At 40.8% G+C, this 24780-nt stretch overlaps 1 protein-coding gene across 1 annotated transcript in view; it reads left to right on the plus strand.

The window, feature by feature from the left end:
- Positions 1 to 672: 672 nt before the first annotated feature.
- CUNH10orf67 (chromosome unknown C10orf67 homolog) overlaps positions 673 to 24780 on the plus strand; it is a 155141-nt gene continuing 131033 nt past the window's right edge. The window contains exons 1-4 of the mRNA XM_088025527.1: positions 673 to 767; positions 14775 to 14895; positions 20641 to 20784; positions 22302 to 22376. Of these exons, the coding sequence (XP_087881653.1) occupies positions 673 to 767; positions 14775 to 14895; positions 20641 to 20784; positions 22302 to 22376 (435 nt within the window). The remainder of the gene's footprint in view (positions 768 to 14774; positions 14896 to 20640; positions 20785 to 22301; positions 22377 to 24780) is intronic.

Raw genomic sequence — 24780 nt, forward strand, 5'->3', positions numbered from 1 at the left:
CTGTTTAATCTCTGCAAAGAATTTTTTTTTTTTTTTTTTTTTTTTGTCCATGAAACGCCTATGTCTGTGGTCAAGTGGCAGGTGCAGGCAATTCATCAGGCCGCCCGCTTCTTTCCTATTATGGCTTTGCCCCTGGAGCCAAGGCTCCTGAGGTCCTAAGCATGGTTGCTTATTGCAAGGGTGCTCTATTCCTCCTCCCCAGGCTGCCCTGTAGCACAGGGCGGAAGGCCACGAAGGCGAGGGTCACCCCTGGCGTGGGGAGGGGTGTTCGTGTGAAAAGGAAGATGCTCGAAATCCACGCGCCCCCCCGCCCCGACCCCCGAGGGCGCTGGCCTGGAGGGAGGCTGAGCGCAGAGGCTCGGGAGAAAAGAAGGCGAGGAGAGCTTGGGGGCGTGGAGGCACCTCGCAGGGGTATCGAGACGGGTCCCGCTTTCGTGGGGACATTTCAGCGGCGGCCTGGCCCGCGGGCGTCCGGGACAGAGCGCGCGGGGTGGGGCAGCCCCGAGGCAGGCGGGCAGGGGCGGGTCCGCCGCGCCCCCCGGCCCGCCACTTCCCGCGCTCCGCCCCCCAGGGGTCGCCATGGCAACGGACGCCGGGTTCTGGACTCCCAACTCCCCCGAGCCGGCAGCTGCGCGGGAGGCGCCCGGCCCCAGGGGCCAGCCCCCGGCTCCGATGGAGAGCGAGGACGACACGTCCAAGACCGAGGAGTGCCGGAAGATCCTCGAGAACCTCGAGTCGACTATCGAACAATTCCGGTTCAGCCCCAGGTGACCCGCGCCAGCCGCCGCGCCCCGCGCAGCGCCACCTCCCCTTCCTTCGGGCCACGCGCCCCTTTCCCGCGCCTCCCGCCCGCGCTCCAGGCCCCAGGCCGGCTGATTTGATTTCTTAAGTGTATTCACATAAACTGAGAACACGGACTCTGGAGCCAGAGTGCCTGGGTTCAAATCCTTCGACCCTCTACAGGGCCCCTGAGTTGGGCGAGTTCCTTAAAAACTTCTGTCGCAGTTACCTCGTGGGGAAACCGCCGTGACGGCGGTGGACGGTGCTACTTCGTAGCTGAGAGTGAACATGAAAGGAGTGCATGTGCGTACTGTGTTTAGACGAGCGCCGTACATATATACACAGAGTACCCTGGAGGTGTTTGCCAACGTCATTGTTAACCCTTGATCCTTTCTTTACATTTCCTCCCTTTCATCATCCTTTGCCCCCCTCTGCCCGTATCGTGTCTGTTCGGATAATATAGAGCTGAGGTGTCTGGGAAAATGTGTTTTTCCTTCCAAAAACCCTTTAAAATCAGTAAGTGGCCAGCACTGGGTTAGCCACTGTGCAAGCACTTAGAATTCCCTAAAGCAAGGGCTTCATGGTGCCTGGTAGGCTGGCTTGGAGAGGCAAGCCCAGCACACTGAGGCTCCAGAGTGAGAGAGGACCAGCACGGTACTTGCCGCATGGTGGGGACTGACCCAGTGAGACAATGCTGCCAGCTCAGCGTAAGTGGGTGCATTTGTGAAAATAGATCAGGGTAGACACAGGCCCTGGTTTATTGGTGGTTGTGGAAAGCACATATTGGCAATGGCCCATAATAACACCATGGGCACAGTGTCTAACCTGTTCTGCTTGTTTACTGATAGGAATGACTTCCTGCCTTGGATTCCTTGGCATTGCCTGGTGTGGAACTCTCCAGGAGAACACACTGGCTGCGCTCAGTGGACAGAATGACAGTGCCAGGTGCTCAGTTAATGCACGGTGCCTGAACAAAGGAACCACTGATGCCAATGTTAATTTCTCTCTCCCGCCCAACCCCCAGCGCTAAGGGGGCTGTGTTGGTGCTCTGGGAGGAATGGGAGAGGCTGGAGTACGGATGCAGTTCTGGATTTCGGGCAGAGTTTGGCACTGGGCAAGCAGCAATCTACAAACCAACTGAAGGCCCGCCTTTGTCAGGTTTACATTCTAGTCAGGAAACCAATGATAAGCAAGCAAACTATGTAATAAAGAAGTTAGTGGTACGTGCTAAGGAAGGAACAGCAGGGAGGGAGCAGAGGAACTGGTGTGTGGTCGAGGAAGGCTTCTCAGAGATGACGTTGGGGTGAAGACCTGTAGGCTTGATGGAGGAACCATTCAGATCTATCAGGGAACAAAGTGTTCCCCCGAAAGAACAGGAAGCAGGAAGGGGTGGGCCTGTGTGTCTCAGGCTCAGCAAGTAGCCCTGTGTGGCTGGAGCAGAGGGAGAAGGGGAGAGCAGCGGAGAGGTCAGAGGTAAGGGGACAGTGCCAGATAGTGGCACTGACTAGGTGTCCTACAGTTTAACTCAATTCTCTGCTACCTAGAGACAGTGTCAGATCACACAGGTGAAGGGTCCAGTCCCACAAGACTGCCCCCTCCTCCTTCAGATGCCAATCGCAAATCCAGGTTTTTAGACCTGTGCTTCTCACCATTCAGCCTGAAGTTAGAGGTTCCTATAACCCCTGCCGTGGGTTCAATTAATTTGCTAGAGCCACTCATAGAACTCAGAAAACCAATTTACCTACGAGGTGACTGGTTTATTACAAAGAATATTGAAGGATACAAATGAATGGCCAGATAAAGAGATTCTTAGAGTGAGGTCTTGAAGGATCTGGAGCACAGAAGCTTCTGTCCCCATGGAATTTGGAGTGTGCCACCCTCCTGGCACCTGGATATGTTCTGCTTCACCCACCCAGAAGCTTGCTGAAACTTGTAGTGCAGAGGTTTTTTTTATGGAGGCTTCATTACATAGGCCAAATTGATGAAACCATTGGCTTTTGGTGATTGGGTCTACCTCCTGCCCCTCCAGAGGAGGATGTGGGAGTGGGACTGACAGGTCCCAGCCTCCATCCTTAGGGGCTTTCCAAAAGTGCCCCCATTAACATCGACTCAGATGTGGTTCAAAGGAGTTTGTTATGAATTACAAAAGACCCCCACAGTTCACCTTTTTTCCACACTGAGACTATCTCAGGAACTGAGGACAAAATACCAAATATAACAAAAGATGATCCCATTGCTCAAATCACTTAGGAAATTCCAAGGATCTTGGGAGTTTTGAGGCAGGAACTGTGGATGAAGACCAAAATATATATTTCTTATTATAAATCACACTATCAAAATGGGAAGCCGTGAGGGGGGATTGGTGCAGAGGAATGATTTGGTATGATTAATCTTTCAACAGGATTACACTGGCTGCTGTTTTGATAATAAATTATAATGGAGATAAGGGCAGAAACAGGGAAACCAGCTAGGAGATGGGGGGAAATAATTTTTCCCTTACCCTTGTAGGTTCTTGGATGAGACCAACCCCATGATAAAAGACAGAGTAATAGCGGAGGAACAAAACAGAAATTTAATAGCATGTATGCCTCTTGTATACATGGCAGATACCCAGGAAAACTGAGTAACTCCCCAAAATGGCCCAAGCCACCACCTTAAATACCATCACCTAAAGACAAAGGATGGGGATTGGATGGGGGGAGGGGAGTGAGTTATGGAAAGTTGCCAGGAAAAGCACAGTAAGCAAAAGTATGGCTGTTACACAGTTTGGTGCCTTGTTTATTGATAATATTCTCCTGTGATTTACTCATCCTTTTCTTCCTGGTATAGAGAGGGAGACACTTACAAAAGGAGATATCCTTTATAAATATAAATTTCTCCTGCAAAAGAGTAACTTCTACTTTGTTTTCAGAGCTTCTCCTGTGTCTGCGGTTCTCAAAATAATTAGCTCAAAATAATCCTGTGCCAAAGAGGCATGTTTTGGGGTGCCATATTCTGCTACCCTTCAAATGGAGGATGTTCACAAGAGAGGTCCAGGCTGGCTGTATCAATTTGGGAGTAATTAGCACAAAGATGGATGTAGGGGTGGAGGACCTGAAGAGGAAAAGAGGGAAGCAATGTTTTATTTAAAATCGAACAGTACACCGTAGTGAAAGTTTAGCACACCTAACACCATTTTCTTTGACTAATTCGTTAATAAGCAGTTGTTATGATAAACTATTCTAGGATCCAGTGAGAAGTGTCACTGCATTCTATTAATAAATATTCATGGGTCTGTTTTCTATACTAAATTTACATGTTAATTTTGTATCTAGTTTGTTCAAAAAACATAATTGTCATCTTTCCAAGACTGTATTTTATGCATAACAACTAAGCCATTATTCAGAAATCGAATTGCTGAGACTATAAATAAGGCCTGTGTAGGAACCACTTAGCTAATTTGTTGTGATGTGGTTTCCATTCTAGGCAAGGAGGTTGCCATTTAAAATCAGAGACATTTGGAATTTGACGGAAAACAGAAGAATGAACCTTCGTGTTTCACTTAGATTCTGAATGAGCCAGATCTTTCTGAGTCAGTTATACAAAAATTTAAGACTCAAGTGACCTTAGAGCCCTGAGTCTATTCTCCCGAGGGATGGAGAATTGGGATCTGTCCCTTCAGGCTTATGATTTTAGAAGAATTCTTTCCTCTCTTCAAACCCCGGTTTCTGTATCTTTGAAACAAGAAAGTCAGTCTCATAATTTTATGAGATTATTGGGAGGAAGACCTGAAGGGAAAATGCGTGTTAGTGCATACATCTTAACGAACCACATGGCACAAGTTAAGCACTCAATAAATAGTGCTTAATATAATTTTTAAACACTCTGTAGGAGGTATCTATAAAATTTTTGGACTTGATTTTAAAGCATTGTATTGTAGTGTTATAGTATTATGATACCAGAAGGAATAACTGAAAACATTCCAAGTTTTTAAGTCATATCCGGAAAATATATGTATTTGGGGTGGTTTTTTTTTTTTTTACACTTTTAACTTTTTTTTTCAGCTTTATTGAGATGTAATTGACATGTAACATATATTCATAATAGCTACCCACATTCCATAAACCTATTGCCCACAATAGATTTTTTTGCTTAAAATGGAAAAGAAAACATACATGTTCAAGCTTAATGAAAAATGAAGCTGAATAGTTAAAAGGAGCTGCTTGGCCCTGAGGAGGGTAAAGGATTATATTTCTAGACAGGGAGGATGAAGCATGAGGTCTGTTAAATGTACAGTGTTATAGAATATAAAGAAACAGGTTAAGTGACCATTTGTATTTATTATGATGATCTAGCACTCAAGATCTAGACAGGAGTCAGAAACCTCGCCAGTATTTAAATGGGGGAATATTATCTGTTCCTTATTAAATATTAAGGAGTATTTTTTTTAAAAAAAGCATTTTTAACTAGTAAAAGGCAGTAGAAGTGGTAAAAGAAGACTCTAAGCAGTCTTGTAATAGCAAACGCAAAATGGTGCTGGATCCTCTCCCAGAGGCAGAGGGAGAGTAAACACGAAAGGAAGTAAGAACTCGGAAGACCCTCACTCCCCCTCACTCCCTCTCACTCCCACCCCCATCCAAGGCAGAGATTAAGACCTCTTGGGAGAGGACGTGGCTGGTGGCAAAGAAACTTGTCAGAGGGTGCTGGCCAGAGCTGGTCCATGGGGATGACTTGTCGCGCGGCTGGCTGGAAGATGCGGACCGACTGAGGTTCTTCACCCTGCTGGGACATCCAAATCTTCATTCCAAATAACTTTCCTGGGGCACCTGGCTGGCTCATTCGGTGGAGCATGCGACTGTTGATCTTGGGATTGTGAGTTAGAGCCCCATATTGGGTGCAGAGATTACTTAAAAATAAAATCTTTATAAATAAATAAATAAATGAATGAATGAATGAATGAATGAATGAATAAATAAATAAATAAATAAATAAATAAATAAATAAATAAAACTTTCCCTCTACCCTTCAGGCTCTTGGCTGAGACTCCCTGTAATAAGACATCAACAGGAGAAAACCAAAGAGAAATTTAATAATGTTTATACCTCCTGTGTACATGGAAGATACCCAGGAAAATTTAGTAACTCCCCCAAATGGCCCAAGCTACCACTTTAAATACCGTCTCCACCTAAAGACAAAATAAGATGTTAGAGGGTGAGGGGTGGAGCCATTATGGGAGGTTATCAAGCAAAGCACCGTAAAGAGGGCACGGTGGTTATGCAGATTTAAGTACTTGCCTTATCCACTGTTAAGTTTCTAGAGATTTAGTCTTTCCTCTCTTCCTGGTTCAGCTAGGGAGACTCCCTTACAAATGGAGATACCCCTTATAAATGTAAATGTCCCTTACAAAAGGGCAACTTCTACTCTGTTTTCAGAGCTTCTCCTTTGCCTGCTGGTCTTTAAAAGTAACTAACTCATGGGCGCCTGGGTGGCTCAGTGGTTAAGCGACTGCCTTCGGCTCAGGTCATGAACCTGGAGTCCCGGGATCAAGACCCGCATCGGGCTCCCTGCCCAGCGGGGAGTCTGCTTCTCCCTCTGACCCTACCCCCTCTCATGTGCTCTCTCTCTTTCTCTCATTCTCTCCTCAAATAAATAAATAAAATCTTAAAAAAAAAAAAAAAGTAACTAACTCAGGACAGTCCTTAAGCCAAAGAGGCGAATTTTAGGGTGGCAAATTCTGCTCCCCTACAGCCTTGTAGAGAGCAAAGTGGAGTCTCTCATGTCAAGCAGGGGCCTATGTCAAGCAGTGACACAAGCAGGTAAGGTACTGCAGCCAGGAGACATCGCCGGGACCCACGTCAATTGACAACAGAGGAGGGCTGCAGAGACCCACAGCCGATGAAATCCCTTTAAACAGGAAAGGATTTTGGCAGCAAGCTGTCAGTCTCTTCAGACCTGACCCCTCTATGTCTGGCCATTTAAAAAAGGCAACTGCCACCGAAGACTCTGCCCGGTGGATCTCCGAACAGAACCGAGATCCTTGCCTGCTTGAACATCAGAAGCAGGCAGTGCCCAGGGCTGACCCAGACCAGACCGAGGCCTTGTCTCAATGGCGCGCCCCCAGACTGACTTTGCGTTTGGTTCGTGAACTTCCTACACCCTTCTGTTTATCTCATTTGCTGTGTGGCTTGTCCTCTGTCCTGCTTTGTATGCTGTGTAAGAAGCCAAGTTTAATCACATGGTGAAATGTCATTGAGTTTGAAATCCTGAACCTGCTTTATAATTGTGATTTAACTTTGCTTTACGATTGAATAAAGCTGACATTGTGGAAAGACACAACTCTTGTGTGTGCCTTTATAGCGTGCTCATGACAAGTATGGAAATGCAAAGAAGCACCCCAGAGACTCCCCTGGGCTCCAGACATAGTCTTCGCTGACTCCATTGTATACCAGCAACCCACTCGCTCCTTCGTTATCAGAATCAATCACTACAGCCAGACCCCATTCTCCGCCTTCTGGTTCAATGGCCAAAGGATCCCCAAGTGGCCAGGTATCGGTTCAATTAAATCTTATCTAATTCAATGGAACTATAGCTGTGTTTCTGTGTGGAAGTATTCTTCCCCTGAGAACTAAGATCTCCAAGTCAGCAGATCATAAAGTTGCTGGGACAAGAAGCGATACTTTTGGGAGTGGGTTATTAGGCAATAATGGTGAGAGGAGCCACTTCCCTTCTGTCTCCGGGTTCCTGGACCTCTGGTCGTGGGAGAGATAGTACCACATACTGATTCAAAGCACACATTGCATCCTGTAAGACAGAAACACATCTTTATGGATCTGTCTCACCACTGCCATAATCGAATCTCCAATAAGCTATTTTACCCTTCCATTAGGCTAGTCAGTACTGGGTGATGGGATATGTGGTAAGACCAGTCATTTTCATGGGCATGAGCCCATTGCTGCACTTCTTTGGCTATGAAATGAGTACCTTTATCAGAAGTGATTATGTGCACCATATCACAAGGGTGGATAAGGCATTTTGTAATGATGGTGGTTCTGGCAGACACATTATGGTCAGGGAATACAAATCCATGTCCAGAATACATACATATAGATAGATAGGTAGATAGATAGATAGATAGATAGATAGATAGATAGATAGATAGATAATGTCTTTCCCAGTGAGGATGATGGAAGAGGTTCAGTGTTATTAGGCTGCCACCAGGTGGCTGGCTATCCCCACTAGTTAATACTGCCATATTAGGGACTCAGTATTGATCTCTTGGTTGGCTGATGAGGCACTCCACTTGTAGCAGTCAGGCCGGACTCAGGGGAAATCCATGTTGTTGAACTCCATCCCTGCCACCGTAGCTGTTTCATTCAAGGGCCATTGAGTGAGCCCTGGGATGGTGGCTGAAACTAACTGCTATCCACAGAGTGTGTCATTTTACCTGCTTGATCATTGGACACTTTCTCTGTGGTGGATAACTTTGGTGAGAATTCACATGAGGCACAAATATCTTTATGGCCTGTGCCCCTTTTTTTTTTTTAATTTATTTGGAGAGCATGAGTGGGGGGAGGGGCACTTGAGAGCACCTCAAGAAGACTCGGCACTGAGAACGGGAGCCTGACATGGGGCTCAATCTCAGGACCCTGAGATCTTGACCTAAGCCAAAATCAAGAGTTGGACGCTTTAACTGACTGAGCCACCCAGGCGCCCCTAGCCTGAGCCCCTTCGTAAAGGGTAAAATCTTAGTAAAATCCACAGAACTCTTCCTCAGACTTTCTTGTCACTGATCTCTCAGCCTTCTTCCTTCCTTAAAACTTTAGCAACAGTACATAAATTAATACAGATATGCAATTCTGGCTAGCTCTCATCCAGAAAAAGTAAACAAGAAAATGTACTACGTCAGTTCTATTCAGTGGAAGGATTTTCCTTCATGGCTGTCCTTCAAGGTCACCTCTGAGTGCAGCTGTGGGACTATAGGTATCCCCCTTCTGATGGCAGCCCCCTCCCGTTAACCAGGCTTGAGTCTTTTCTTCCTCAGTCAGCTGATCATACAGAACTTCCCATGAGGCTGTAACTATGGATTGAAGGGGGAAGAGGAATGGAGCTGGAGCTATGGGCTCCTGGAAATGTCTTTTCCTTCTGCTTGAGCCTGGTCTCTTATGTCACTTCCGTCTTAAGAGATTGAAGCTGCTTATGCCCAATTTTATGGTTTGGTGGGTCAGAGAAAACCCAATTTATCGTGGGAAACTCAGGCCTGATGACTCATGTTTATGCATTCAGTCTTTTCCAGGCTTAATAGCAAGCCAGGGCTGTTTCTCAAAAGGATAATAGTCATCTATAACAAGAAGGCATAAGATTTGCTCTAAAACCCTAGATGTCTCTCCTGTGATTTTCTTCATGGTGCTTGCCAGAAGATCAGAGATAATCCCATTATTTGTCATAGACAGATAGTGCCATTACCTGCTGGATCATAATGTCCAAGTGGAAGGGCAGCTTGCACTACAGTCTAGATTTCTTTTATTCCAGGCTCCCATAAAAACTGGCAGCCTTACCCGGGACTTGGAAAATGGGTGAAGTAGCATACACAAACGTGGTATATGCTGCTTCCAGTCCCCTTTGACCAACATCTCCCCATTTCCCCACCCCTCAGCCTCTGCAACCACCAAACTCTGTTTCTATGAGTTTGGGTTTTTTAGATTCCATAAATAAGTGAGATCATACAATATTTGTCTTCCTCTGTCTTACATATTTTACTTAGTATAATGCCCTCAGTGTTCAACCATGTTGTCACAAATGGCAGGATTTCCTTCCTTTTTTATGGTGGAAGAATATTCCATTGTATATAAACATTACATTTTCCTTATCCATTTATCCATTAATGGGCACTTAGGTTATTTCCATGCCTTGGCTCTTTTGAATAATGTTTCAATGACCCTGGGGGTGTAAATATTGAGGTAATGACTTAATTTCCTTTGGATATATACTCAGAAATGGGATTGCTAGTACATAAAGTATTCTATTTTTACTTTTTGGAAAAAAAATTTCCTTTTCTTAATCCAAATTCCACTGACCAGCCTTACCTGTCATTGATAACTCCCACCTTAATGAGTCACCTCTATGGTGGTTGCCAAAGGCTGACGCTCTGTTTTCCTCATTTTTTTTTTTTTTACATTTGTTACATTTATGTACCCGGTCTCCCAATCATGCTGGCTCTGTGCGGCTGCTCCTATCTGTCACACTCCCCTGCTACATTCTTGGCTACTAGGCCTGTTGGCCTTTGCCTCTGCATAGCTTCCAACCTTTCTCATCATGGAGAAATTCACTCATGTCATTGACCACCATGTTGATTCCTCCACCCTGGCAAGGGAAAGGAATGGAAGGAATAGGAAGATGGAAAAGAAAGTGACTACATATGGTTTTAGTAAGCAGAACTGTGGGATGACTGTATCTTAGACGGACAGTACTGCCCAGGTAGATATATTTTCAGAACATTTAATAGGTAAGTATGGTCCATCAGATATATGTAATGAGAGATGAGTTTACCAATGCCTCATATTTTTACATAATATATTTTTATTTATAATTTATAAATTACAAAATAATTTATAATAAATTATTAATACATATGTATAAATGAATATTTATAAATGTATATAAACTTATGTAAAATTTATATAAATATTTATAAATAAATAATTTATAAATAATAATATGATAATATTTATAAATAAGATCTGTAAATATTAATAAATAAAATATAAAATTATAAAATAAATCAATAGTTTATTTATAATATAATTTTTATATAATATAACATATTTTTGTTTACTTGTTTACTGGTTGTCTCTCCCTTTAGAATCTAAGTTCCATGAGAACAAAGACTTTGACTTGTCCACTCCTGTTATCTTTGGTACCAGAAACAGTGCCTGGCAAACATTAAGTACCCAGTCATTCTTTGTTAAATGCATGAAGTTCAGACAAGGAGCTTGCACCTATATTTTGGAGGTCAGAATAAGAAGACTGAATTTAATTCTCTTGGACAAAGGAAGGCTATCAAAGTCCTTATAGCAGGAGAGTAAAACAACCTGAGTTTTAGTAAGATACCTCTAGGGATCATGGGAATGATAGATTAAAAAGACAAAAATTTGGAGGCTTATAGTAATTTTAGGAAACTTTTATTGTCTATATTTTGAGGGACACTTGTTTGAAAGTATAAGGATTTTATTTTTATTTCATGTTTTAAAGGATTTCCAAATGTATAAGAAAGAGAATTTCTGTAAAATTTATAAAACACATGTTCTAGAAAAAAACCTGCCACATGTACAATTTGTCGATAATAGTTGCCATCCTTGAAAAGTATCAAACACATTTTCCCTGAAATTTTATGTCATCACCACTTAAAAATCGGTTTTCTCTTATTTCTTATAAACTGCTTTAAAACGTTATGCTTTAAAATTTTATCATAATTGATCATATGATTCAGCCATTTCTATAGTGTAGTCCAATATCATACTGAATTTTAACATAATAATTATAATTTAGTGGTGGTTTTCACAAATGATTTTCAAAAATGGTTACAAATTTTAGGTAGGCAAAATTTTAAATATTGATGATCTTTTTAGTTAATTACTATACCTTAGTCTTAAAAATTTCAATACAGGGATGCCTGGCTGGTTCAGTTAGAAGAGCTTGCAGCTCTTGATCTCGGGATCATGAGTTTGAGCCCCATGTTTGGCGTAGAGATTACTTAAATAAATAAAAAAACTTTTAAAAATAAAATTAAAATTAAAAAATTTTCAATACCACAAGCATTTATTGAGAGGATTTTATGGGTTAGGACTCTGCAGTGTTTGAGATCTTACCCTACTTACAAGTTACAAGTTTGCTTGTTTCATGGCCATTCACAGAAGACACAAGACTCCTGGGTCAGAGACAAAGGACTTTATCATCATTGCAAAAACAGTATCCAGACCTTCATATTTATTTGTGTTGATTTGCCATGCCCCCTCAGGGCCAAGAGGGTGACAGTAAAGACCCATCTTGGATACCTGTATACACAGTGTGTTGCATTAAAGGAAGTGATCCCTGAGCTCACCACTTTCATAGTAAAGATTATCAGCCTGCTTCTTGGCTGAAGAAAGGCATTACCTCATCCTTTAAGGCTGCTCACTGCAAACACAATTCTGAGGAATGGCCTGTGGAAAGAGTGGTCAGGATTTTGCATTCTTGGCATATGCACAAAGAATGTGCAGGGACACTCAGGGTCCAAGGAGATTGCCTCTTCTAACAGTACTCTGGTAGTGAGAAAAAAATATATATAGGCTCCTAAAATGAAATTAGAGCAAATCTAAAATATAATTTTCTGTGGAAAAACACCAGAAATACTAGTTGAAACTGAGATATACAACATTACTGCTGTTCCCTCCCCATCTGGATAATGCTACTGATGAGATCTGTCATCACTATGATATTAAGGAGTGTGTAGAAGCTTAGTTGAAAATTGAGTGGGGTTAATTGAAAAATCATTATATTAAGTGTTGAAAATTTTATAAATTTAAACTTAGTCTTTCTTGGTTGAATATAACTATACTTCAAAAGTTTTTTTCCAAACCAGATGAAAAAATATGATACTTCAGAACACAGTAGTTGATAGTAACAAGTACCACCACAGCACCAATACCAGGTAACATTTCTTGAGAGCTTACTAAGTGACATGCATCATTCAAAGTACTTCTAGATATTAACACAATAATCCTGACAATAACTCTAGGAAATAGGCACTATTATTTTTCATAAGAGGAAACTAAGGCATAGAAAGATTAAGTAATTTACATAATGTCACATAGCTAGGATATCTGCATGCTTTCAGCTCTGACTGACAGACGCTCTCACCAATTGGTGCATTTATTACATGACATTGCAGGAAGGCCAGAGGTATGACAGGTTTTAGAGCTAGTTGAGTCAATGGCTAAACAAAGTTGGTAGTCAAAATTATTTCTGATTTTTTTAAAAAGCTCATCATCGGGGCGCCTGGGTGGCTCAGTTGGTTAAGCGACTGCCTTCGGCTCGGGTCATGATTCTGGAGTCCTGGGATTGAGTCCCACATCGGGCTCCCTGCTCAGCAGGGAGTCTGCTTCTCCCTCTGACCCTCTTCCCTCTCGTGCTCTCTATCTCTCATTCTCTCTCTCTCAAATAAATAAATAAAATCTTTAAAAAAAATAAAAAGCTCATCATCTATGTACTGGCATTGCCCTTTGACTGGCCCCACTTGTGGTCACCAGATGGCTGTGGCACTTCTTGGCATCACTTCCACACATGGCAATGTTCAGAGTCACAGAGGAAAACTCTCCTCTGGTGCCCCTGTGTAGGAACATAAAAAGCTTTACCCCAAGCCCCCCAGAAGATCTTTCCTCATGTCATTCTTGCCAGAACAAAGTTCCATACCCACCCCTAAAACAATCTGCCCAGAAGAATGGGATCTCTGTGATGGGCTGAGACCAGACAAGACTTACCTTTGGCAGTGGGAATATGATCACCCTGCCCTGAATTCTGTGGGACATAAACCTGAGACTCTGCCAGCAAATAAACAGGAGGGAAAGGTTGCATGGGGTACCCCCATCAGGGTCTGCTCCAGCTGGTCAGCAGACAAGAGAAGATAGAAGCACACTCTGTCTTCGGAGCCTGCACTGAAAAGTCTGCTAATTCTTTTTTTTTTTTTTTAAGATTTTATTTATTTATTTCAGAGAGAGAGTGAATGAGAGAGACAGAGAGAGAAAGAAAGCACAAGCGGGGAAGGAGCAGAGGGAGAAGTGGACTCCCCGCTGATCAGGGAGCCCAATGCAGGGCTCAGTCCCGGGACTCCAGGATCATGACCTGAGCTGAAGGCAGATGCTTAACCGACTGAGCCACCCAGGCACCCCAAAAGTCTGATAATTCTACTTTGGCTTTCGTGGCTTTGTTTTTTTTAGCTGACATTTCAGAAGCTGGTAGTTGTGGGAAGTTTGATCAAATTGACGAAGAGAGCATCCGGAAAATTGGCTTTCTTTTTACTATTTGAGAGGCCCATCATTAAAGGTCTGTAGGAAGAGTTTACAAATACTTAAACTCCTTGCCTACTCAAATTGTTCAGGAATAGAATTTGAAAATCAAATACAAGATGGTCGTATGATTATCTCAAGGAAGAATCCTCAAATTTTTTGGTTTCAAGAACTTTTATAGTCTCAAAAATTACTGGGGATCTCAAAGAGCTTTAGTTTATACATAGTAACCATATTAGAATTTTAAAAGGAGAAATTAAGAATATATGTATGTTAATTCATTTAAAGTAATGGTAAGCCAATTATATGCTAATGTAAATAACATATTTTAAAGAAAATGAACTGTATTTTTCCCAGACTACAGAAACTCGGTATGAGTATAGTGTCATTGCTTTACATTTTTGCACATCTTTTCGATGCTTGGCTTAATGCGTGATAGCTGAATTCTCATATCTGCTTCTCCATTCACGTCCTGCACTCATATCATCTGTTGCTTCTGGAAAACTCCCCTGAACACTTGTGAGAGCATGATAGTGGAAAAGGCAAATAAAATATTAATACTATTATGGAAGTAATTTTGACCTTGTGGGTTCCCTGGAAGAGGATCCTGGAACCCCAGGGGTCCTCAGGCCACACTTTGAGAACCACTACCTTAAAATATTTTTACTTGATATGCCCTTGCATAATTTATGTTGGCTTTAAGCAGTAGCCCAGGTAAAACGGTAGATAGGATATTAAAAGGAGGCTCAAACTGATCATAACTCAGAAAATGGAAACAAGATGAGTAACAGAGCAATATGCCACAGGGCAGGGAAAACCCCAAATCATGAGCAGACAATTCCGAGGTTTTTTCACTTTACCAGTCCCTTTGAATCTTTAAAATATAACATTATTTACACAAAACTATGTGCAATAACATATTGTAAAGGAAATGTCTATTCTATAAAGCACTTTTACTCTCCATTTTTTTTCCAGACTTAATATTTCAGATGATTTGAAGATTGGCTTTTTCTGCACAGACCATGCTACTCAAACAGATTACAGTGAAATTCTGCCACTAAAAGAGTTGAGTTCATCTACAGAAAAGCTAATACGGGTAAATTGGATTTATTTTCAAACTTCTGAGATTATTTTGGGTATTGTTTGCCTTGATGTCTCTTTCCTTTGCAGAGTTGAAATGACTAAAAATTTTTAGATCTTAACGTCTTTTAGAAGCTGAATTGGATGACAGTCGTGTTTTTAAAAATAATTTGTTATCAACTACTGCTTATATTTATATCATGCTTATATATGTTAACTGGTTTGGTGAAGTATGTTTTTACTCTCTTTGGAATTTTCTATTTATGCTACTTTTTAGAAATTATGAAATATTTTTGGATTGTCGAAAAATGTGGAGAGTAATATAATGAATCACTGTGTTACCCACCATTACAGCTTTGTCAAATCTTGACTCTCCACCATATTTCCTTTGGATCTTTTTTGATTGTAAAGAAACAGAACATTTCATACACCTCGGATATCAAGAGTTATTAAAATCCCTAATCAATAAAACCATTGAAAATCATCCCGTATTGGTAGTTTCCTCGTCATTTTCACAAGTGTATCCATCATAAAATGTGCATCATTTATTAAGCTATGCCCTTATTAATGGACATTTTGGTTGCTTCAAACCTTCTACTGTGATGAAGAATTCTGTACATATTCAGAGGCCATCCAATCTGTGGCATAAACTTCAAAGTGGAATTTCTGAGTCAGAAGATGTATGCATTAGTCATTTTGAAGGATATTGCCAAATTGCTCTGCATGGAGGTTGTACCAATTTACACCCCCACTAGTAACTTTTGGAGGTGTCTCTTTTCTTACATACTTGCCAATTTGTTGCCTTTTCTAGTAATACCTTCGGAAAAGTTTTATAACTTTATTTCTTTGCAACTGGGCATGTCCAAATGACTAAGTTCTGGTAGTAGAATTAGACTGAAATATTATGGGGCAGCTTTGGGAATCTTCTTTAAGAAACAGCTCACGTGCACTTACTGTCTGCTACTTCACTTCCTCTTCCTCTTCTCCCTTCCTCCCTCCTCTTCCTCACTCCCTCCTTCCCTCCCTTTCTTTCCTTATTTCTGTGCCTAGAACAGGGACGCTACCATTTGCGCCCTGATTTTGAGGCAATATACACAGCATAGTAATAAGATAGAAGGATCTTAGGTCATTTTCACCCCTGATTGCCTACATCAATTTCTAGTGAAAGAGAAATAAACTTATTTCTCTTTTGTGCTTTTGTTATTTGGATTTTTAAAATCCAGCTGAACCAAATTCTGATGCTTAAATCAGATTAAGGGTGTTTCCTCTATTTTTAATTAATGAAAGGCATCTAAAAATATCATGAATGACTGGATTTGAATGCTTTTCATGGATCTATTGAGTCATAAGGTTTTTTTCCTTTATGGGATGATATGAAAACTGACTTTTGAATAGTAAACCTGGAATGAACCCAACTGGACTATAATATTTCTTTCTGTTTTCTGCATCATTTGTATAATTCTACTAATGATTGTTTTCCATTCGTGTTCATAAGAGACTGTCCTATAATTTTCTTTTCTTCTTGTACTGTTGTTGTTCAATCTCGGTACCAAGGTCATAGTATTTCATAAAATGAGCTGGAAGGTGTTCCTTAGTCTATTCTCTGGAATAGTTGGCATGAGGTTGGAATTATCTATCTCTTCAGTGTTTGTTAGAACTTGCTTGTAAAACTGTATGTGCTTATTTTTATTGCTATTTTTATCTTGTTATGGATATATTAAGGTTCTCTTAAATCTTCTTGGGTAAGTTTTGACATTATGTTTTTCTATAAAAGTATTTATTTTATCAAGTTTTCAAATTATTGGCATATTGTTGACTGTCTTATTTTTAAATCTTTATTGTGTCTGTAGTTACCTATTTACCTAATAAAAAGCTAATATTGTGTGCATACCTCTTCTTTTTTTTCTAAATGAATGTTGGCAGTTTTATCTATTTCATTATTTTTTTTCAGAGACCCAACTTTTACATTGGTTAATCCTCTCTATCATATCTTTATTTCTAGTTAATAAATTTCTTATCTTTATTTTTTAATTTATTCTACTATTTGGGGTTCACTTAGTTTTCCTTTTTCTGATTCCTTGAGTTGGATCTCAGTATCAGTTAGGATGTCATATAGCTCTATTTTTAGAAAATGCATCTATATTGGCTTAATCAAATAAGAAGTCACTTAGAATTAGACATCATCTGTAGTTGGGGCAGTAGCTCTCTGTTGTCATCTATATACCAGACTTGTTTTATCTTTTTAAATCTCCATTATTAATGGCTTTTGCTTTCATATTTCTGACCTCACAGTAGCAAGATGGCTGCTACACTTCCAGGCTCCATCTGCATTTCATACAGGATGGAGACTATGAGAGAAGTAGGGAGGGGTGGTGGTGGCCATGTGAGGAAAGCGGGAACTTTCTATAGAAAACCCCAGCTTATTTATCATTGGCCTCAACTTGACCACCTTAACTGGAAGGAGTTCTAGAGTAGCGAGCATTTTAGCTGGACATATTTCTGTCTGGACAAAGTCCCGGTCCTCTCAGTAAGGAAGAACCAGTATAATGGATAGTGGGTTGTCAGCTACAATGTCTATAGATCATTATTTTTGTGGCCCCCTCTTTTCTTTTATAAGCATTTACAGACCTATATTTCCCACAAATTACTTCTTTACCTTCACTCCACAAATTTTGAAATGTAGCATTTTTATTAGTATTCATAATGCTAATTATTTTATTAGTTAATGCTTTTAATATTTATTAGCATTAGATTGAAATGCTCTAACATTTTCCAGGTATGCTTTTCAGTTATTGTTATGTTGTTGATTTTTAAATTCAGTCCTCTGTTATCAGTGAAAATTCTTTGTGAGACAAATTATTTGGTGTTTGCAACTTGTACCGAGGCTTCACATGAGGTCAGTCTTTGTCACTGTGCCCTGGATATAAGAAATTAAAAATAATTTTCATTTGGTAATAGTTGAGAGTGTATATGTATGTGTATATGTGTGTGTGTGTGTATATATATGTATGTGAATATATATATTTTGCCATTCTATTCAATGCTAATATCCTTATATCAACATTCTTTGGTATAATGTTTGCCTGGTAAATCTTTCTCATTCTTACACTGACCTCATTTCTGTGTTGCATTTTTAGGTATAACTTTTACAGATTATAGATAGTAGGTTTAAAAAACATCCAATCTTATAATCTTTTTCAACAGCTAGTTTATTCTCTTAATATTAGTTGTGGTTACTAATATGTTTTTATTTTTCTGCCAACTTATTTTGTAATTTCTCTTTAGCTTCTTCTTTTATACCTCTTTTTTTCTACCTCCCTACTTTTCACTGGATTGATAAACTTTCTTTAGTTCCTATTCTCTCCTCTACTGGGAATTAAGTTAATCATGGTATCTTTATTCTTTTAATGGTTGCACTCCTTCTCTTTGGTTTTTTTCTTTTTAGGAAGCACACACGATCACATCCAGTATCTGTGGTTGCTCTGTCCCTTTATTATTCAGACCATAAAGGCCAATGATTTCTATTTGAGATTTGGCTGCCTTGTGAGGTCACCGAACACAGCCACCCCAGCAGGCATCTCTCCCTGCATCAGTCCTTCCTCCAACTTTTGAATCCCCTCCCGGATTCTCCTGTTTCTGTTTATTCTCCAGAATAATGATTGTGTTTTGTTCCTATTTTATCTAGAGTTTATAGTGATCTGTGGGAGTCTTAGATCCAGTGGAGCTTGTTTGACCATACAGGATTTCTGTGCCTCCCTTCCTCAGAACATGCAGTCCATACAGGACTGGGTCTTCTAAAGGCAAAGTCATCTCTGCCTGTTGCTGGAATTTAAGGAATTCCTTAAGACTTCACTTGCTTTCAAATGTTTTTTAAAAATGACTTGTCAACATAGTACCCTTCATGAGTTGACAACATGATATAGAGAAATAGGGCTATGAGTCAGTCATAACTGTTCAAATCTGGGCCTTCCATTACTGGTCATGCAACGTTGCATTAGATAGTCATTAACCACTTGAAGTCTTATTATCCTCATCTGCAAAATAAAATCTTCTCTATGGTTTCAGGATACTAAAATGAGATTCTTTCCAGGATGCTAGTACACCAGATATCAAATTCAAAGTGAATTTGAGTTAGATCCCATTTGCAGGATTTGCAAAAGGAATGTTGCATATCAGATCAATGACTCTTAGCTTTTGAAATAGATCAAGGATAATAAAAATAAGAGTCAGGAGGTGAAGAGGAAAAATTACTGAAGTGATCGAGAAAACACTATTGCCATGCTCTTTATAGGGGAAGAGGTACCAGAAGCGATCTTCCTCAACTCAAAGCTAGTAAAGCAGGCTTGTATGGAACCTGAAGTACGTTTGCTGCTTTTGGAAAACACAGAGGACTGGTGCTGATCCATGCTTAAGGAAACTAGGAAGATGGAGTCGCTAAGTTGGGATCATTCTATACTTCCAAAGTTGTTGGGGTGAGGAATGTGTGATTGTTTCCTATGGACCATATGTGGCCTATGAAAGAGAAAGAGAGAGAGAGAAAGTGCATCATCATGGCGTCATTCCGGGCCCTATCCAGTAGAATGATCTAAAACGACAGAGGACCCCCAACAGTAGGAAGAAGAAAAAAAAGTTCTATATTCATAGGGGCTGAGGAAGGAGTAGCAATGATCACCCAGTCTTACTTTGAATGTGTTTAACTCATGGTAATAATATTCTAAATGCCACTTTGAGGCTGTGTTTTGAGTGACAGTAGGATTTTCTCTTCCCAAGAATGAGCAGAAAGGCCCTGGAATTGACTAGAGTTTCCATTCAGGGCAGAGGAAGATTGCCTAGTGAATACATTTTAAATAGATGGTGGGAGACAAAAATACATTATATGTTTTGATGATCAGAAATGATTCTTAGTCAACATGCTGATTTGCTTGGCTAGTAAATTCACAACAAATGTGGATTTTTGCCTATCTTTCCTGATTTAATGTCCACATCTTGGACTATACCTTTTGGAGGTACGATAAAGGGTTGTTGTTAACCCAGGTACTTTATCCTGGACGGGAAGAAACGACCAGGAACATTCTCTCCCTTACTCCATTAGCATATATTAATTTAGCAGATTAACTGGAGTTCTCCAATGTATACCATATTCCAGAGGTATTCTTAAAAAGCAGGACAGGCCCCTGACTACATTCCAGGTCATATGCCCATGTTGGGGAGGAAAAATTTTTTCTTTACCTTTCAACATTCTTCTAGTTGCTCTAAGAATCAAACTGACCGGAGACAGATTAACAGGAGAAAAACAATTTAGTAACATGTACACCTCGTGAACACAAGCAAGAGACCCAGGAAAACTGAGTAACTCTCTGAAATGGCCTTAAATACCACCTTCAACTACAGACAAAAGAAGATGTTGGGGGAGGAAGGGAGAAGTTATGGGAGGTTATGAGGAAAAGCACAATAAACAAGGATATGGTGGTTATGCAGGTTTAAATCTGCGTAAGAGTTTCTAGAGATTTTAACTCATCCCCTTCTTGCTGGTATAGCTAGGGAGGCGCTTTCCCTTCTAAATGTAAATGTCTCTTATAAAAGGGTAACTTCTACTCAGTTTTGGAGCTTCTCCTGTGTTTGCAGTTTCTTTAAAATAATCAGTATGCCAAAGAGGCATATAAAAATTTGCCTCTTTACCCCCAGAACCAGACAATGTACTAGAATCTTTACACAGAGTGCCCTTACTGTCTTCAATAATGTATGTTTTTCCATTTTTCAGATTATTAGATCTCTTCAAGTGGATTTTGGGTTCCTCAAACAATTGCTTCAGTTGAAATTTGAGGACCGTCTTAAAGAAGAGTCTTTCAATCTCTTCACTGCTCTACATGACAGGATCCTAACAATCGAAAAACATTATCAAGAGGTAAAAGTTCTCTCATTTCCTTTGTTTTATATGTGGATTGATCTTGTGCTTAGATAGGTATGTACTACAGTTTTGAATTTAGCAACTAGTGTGGGGGGCAATTTAATTTGCATATGTTGTGTCTCATATAATAGCTAATCCGTATAATAGCTTTCCTTTGTATCAGGAACTTTGTAAGTACTCTGTATGCAAATTAATCTAATCCTCACACTAACTTCATGAAGTAGGTGCAATTATTATCCCTCTTTTACAGATGAGGAAATTGAGGCCCAGGAAGTTTAATTAACTTGCTCAAGGCCACCAGTTAAACAGCAGAGTTTATTTTCCTGGCCAGACAGTTTGATGTTTGAGATCTGGCTCTTAAGCACAATTTTATCGGATATTATTTGTACTTATTATCTCTGTAAAAGCCAAAGGCTTGAAAACTCAGCTGCTTCAAGGAATTTCCTAAATTCTTTGGTCAGGTTAGCGTATTTATCTGTCATTAAGGGGGGGGACTGCTTTTCTTCAGTTATAAGACACACACAAACCCCTCATCTTCTATTGACTCCACCATTCTGAGAACCACTATACGCCTTTTAAATGTGTTCCTTCCATAAGTCTCTCAACAATGCTTAAATGAAACCCAATTATCCCTGATCTATAGATAAGGAAACTGAGATGCCAAGGTTAAGTAACCTGCTTCAGGTCAGACAGATTGAAAGTGGCACAATAATACTGAAATCCAGTTCTGTCTGACTCTAAAGCCTAATTGTTGTTTGCACTCCATGCTGGAATCAGAATTGAAATCAGAATCAAAGTTTGTGGTGGGTTTTAATATAATGTTTTTCATTGTTATACAAAACAATGGTCAACTGATTTGGTTAATCAGAAAATGACTCTGTTTTATGGATTAGTGGCTCTAGATTTCTTTTTATGAGCATATCCCATTCAAAAGGTACAAGGACCAAGAGAGGACATGAATTACAAATAGGTTTTACTATTTTTAAGAGCAGTTCTAGGAAGACAGTAAAAAGACTTAAATATGTAAAGTGAAATAAAATGTTCAGATTATCTATATTTATTTTATCCATTTGAGCTCTATATTGCTTATAGTTAAGTAAAAATTGAATGTAGTGTGGGGTACCTGGCTGGCTCAGTCAGCTGGGTGGCTGGCTCTTGATTTCGGCTCAGGTCACGATCTCAGGGTCGTGAGATGGAGTCCTGCGTCAGGCTCTGTGCTCAGCCTGCAGTCTTCTTGAGAGTCTCTCTCTCCCTCTCCTCTGCCCCTCCCCCTGCTCACATGTGTGTACTCTTTCATGTGCGTGCTCTCTCTCTCAAAAATAAATAAATAAATCTTTTTAGAAAATTGAATGCAGTGTAATAGCTATAGTATAGGAGAAATGATTACAAATTGGAGTTTTCACAAGATTTGGGATGATCTGAATGATGGTTTTATACTGAGTCCTTTAGTAGGGTGAGAGAGTCATATTTGGAAATTCAGTATGGTGTTCATTGTACTTATTTTTGGTTTGCAGAATGAGGACATTATAAGAAAATGCTACAATCAGCAGTTGGCTGATGCCATAGCTGTTATCAAAGGAATGTACAAGGTGGGTTTTTAGTGCTGTCATGGGCAAGGCCAGCTTCCCATCCTGCGAATGCAGAGTGGGGCTCGCTGGGGGTTCCCAGTCTGTGTTTTTGGCTTTGAAGATCTGTCTGCTCAGTTTTCAGGTCACTGAAAAGGGATCAGGCCTAAGACTGTTCACACTCACGTTAAATTGACCAAAATAACATTTTATGGTGACAGATATAACTTTGCAGAGACTGGAAAATTCCAGTCTGGTGTCCAGGTAAGTGACGAAGTCTGTTTGGTGAGCATGCAGTTGGATAGAAGGTCAGATAGTCTCAGAGAGTTCATTGCGATTGTTGTAAATCCCAATGAATTGTCTCTGACCCCTTGGTGGAGTAACTCTTCTACTGATGAGGACATGTCTATCCGCCATATATGGTGTTTCACTCTCCTACACGATGGGAACATTCATAGTTTTCAATGATTACCTTTTAGGCTTACTAAGGACCTTGTGCTTCTTTTAGATTTTATAACTGTATTCTTGTCTTTCATTTCAATAAACCTCTGGGAAGAAATATTTTTTATTATGGCAAATTGTGCATTGATTGCATACTTCTTTTCATAGCATTTATCACGTTTGTATTTAATTATGTAATTGCCTGTTACATGTTCTGTTCCATGCCAGACTGTAAGCTTTATGAGGGCAGGGATGTTGTCTGTCTTATTCACTGCTCTGCCTGCCTCTTAGTGCTGTGCCTGATGCATGATTAGCGATCAGCTAATAATTGCTAAGTGAAAGGATAGTTGCCTGTATTTGTGGCAGATACTGGTGACTCAGCAGTGATTCTCCCTCCTCCTTTTCCTTATTCGCAGAAGCGCTTCTTACTATGAAGCCACAATGCTAGATCCTTTCTTTCCCTGCTTCCTTTTCAGATGTGGTGTGAACGTAGGCAAGGTCAGGTGCCTGACCAATGTGACCTGAAGCTAAGTTGGCTGTGAGGTTTGGGGAGGAGGTTATTCTTTGTCATTTAAAGAGCTTTGTGGGGGGGGGGGGGCTGGGTGGCTCAATAGGTTAAATGGCTGCCTTCTGCTCAGGTCATGATCTCAGGGTACTGAGATCGAGTCCCACATTGGGCTCCCTGCTCAGCAGGGGGTCTGCTTCTCCCTCTGCTGCTCCCCCTGCTTGTGCTCTCTCTGTCGTGCTCTCTCTCAAATAAATGAATAAAATCCTAAAAAAAAAAAAAAATAAAGAGCTTTGTGGGAATAAACATCCTTCTTTTTTCTTTGACATTTTTGTTTCCTGATGCTTGGAATTGCCACAGCCAACCTACAACCAAGGACTGAGACATTTTGGATGTGCTAAAGGTAGCAGGGTGGAAAGATAGTAAGCACTAGGGGCCTTGATGAACATCATTGAGCAACTACATAATTCTGGACTTGCCCTGCCTCTGGCCCTTTCATTTCATGAGATAATACTCCTCCTAGTGTTTAAGCTGCTGGTTCAGTAATTTCCAGCTGAAAACATTCCAGGACCTACTGCTCTGACAACAGTCTCTGTGACTCTGTGCCGATTGTGATTCCACAAGTGCTGTGACCCTGTCTTTCTCACCTGCCGTGTTACCTTGTCCTCTCCCACACAGAGGTGGAGCCTAATTCCCCCTCCTTGAATCTGGGCTGGCCTCGGTGCCTTGCTCCTAGGTATAGAAGGTGATGCTGCACCAGTTTGGAGGTTAGGTCAAAAAGAAGCCTTGCAACTTCATTCTCATCCTCTTGGAATGTTTGCTGTCTGGATTCGCGCTCTCTGAATCCAGCTGCCATGTTGTGAGAAGCTCAAGCTGTTTGGAGGATCTGCATGTGGGTACTGGGTCCACAGGCTCAACTGAGCTCAGCTTTTAAGTCATCCAGCCCCCAGCCATTTCGTCTTTCCATCTGAGGTCCCAGGCATTAATGGAGCAGAGACAAGCCATCCCCTTGTGCCGGTCTTAATTCCTTGCCCCATGGAGCTCGAGAGCATGATAAACGGTTGTGGTTTTAGGCCACTAAGTTTGGGGAGGTGTATTATGCAGCAGTAAATGGAGAGCTGGCATGGTTTCCTTGCACTCACATCAATAAGCAACTTCCAATTGCCTTTGTTGGATAGACGACTTCTCTAATAGTTCTGCCAGCACCATGTAGCATTGTGGTTAAGAGTTAGCATAATGTGTGCTTTAGAACAAGGACCCTGGCTGGAGTCAGACTCCTTGGGTTAGACTCCTGGCTCTGTCCTTTTATCATTATGTGACCTTAGGCAAAATACTGAACCTCTCTGCCTCAGTTTTGTCATCTGTCAAATGAGGATCATAATAGTGCCCCCCTCATGGGCTTGTTATGAGGAGGGAATGAATTGATCCCTGTGAAGCACTTACAATAGTGCCTGGAATAAGATAAGTGCAGTCTAAATGTCT

This window comes from Eumetopias jubatus, unplaced genomic scaffold (assembly GCF_037043125.1).
Source record: "Eumetopias jubatus isolate StellerSeaLion01/CBP00866 unplaced genomic scaffold, mEumJub1_p1.0 scaffold_8, whole genome shotgun sequence".
Lineage (NCBI taxonomy): Eukaryota > Metazoa > Chordata > Mammalia > Carnivora > Otariidae > Eumetopias > Eumetopias jubatus.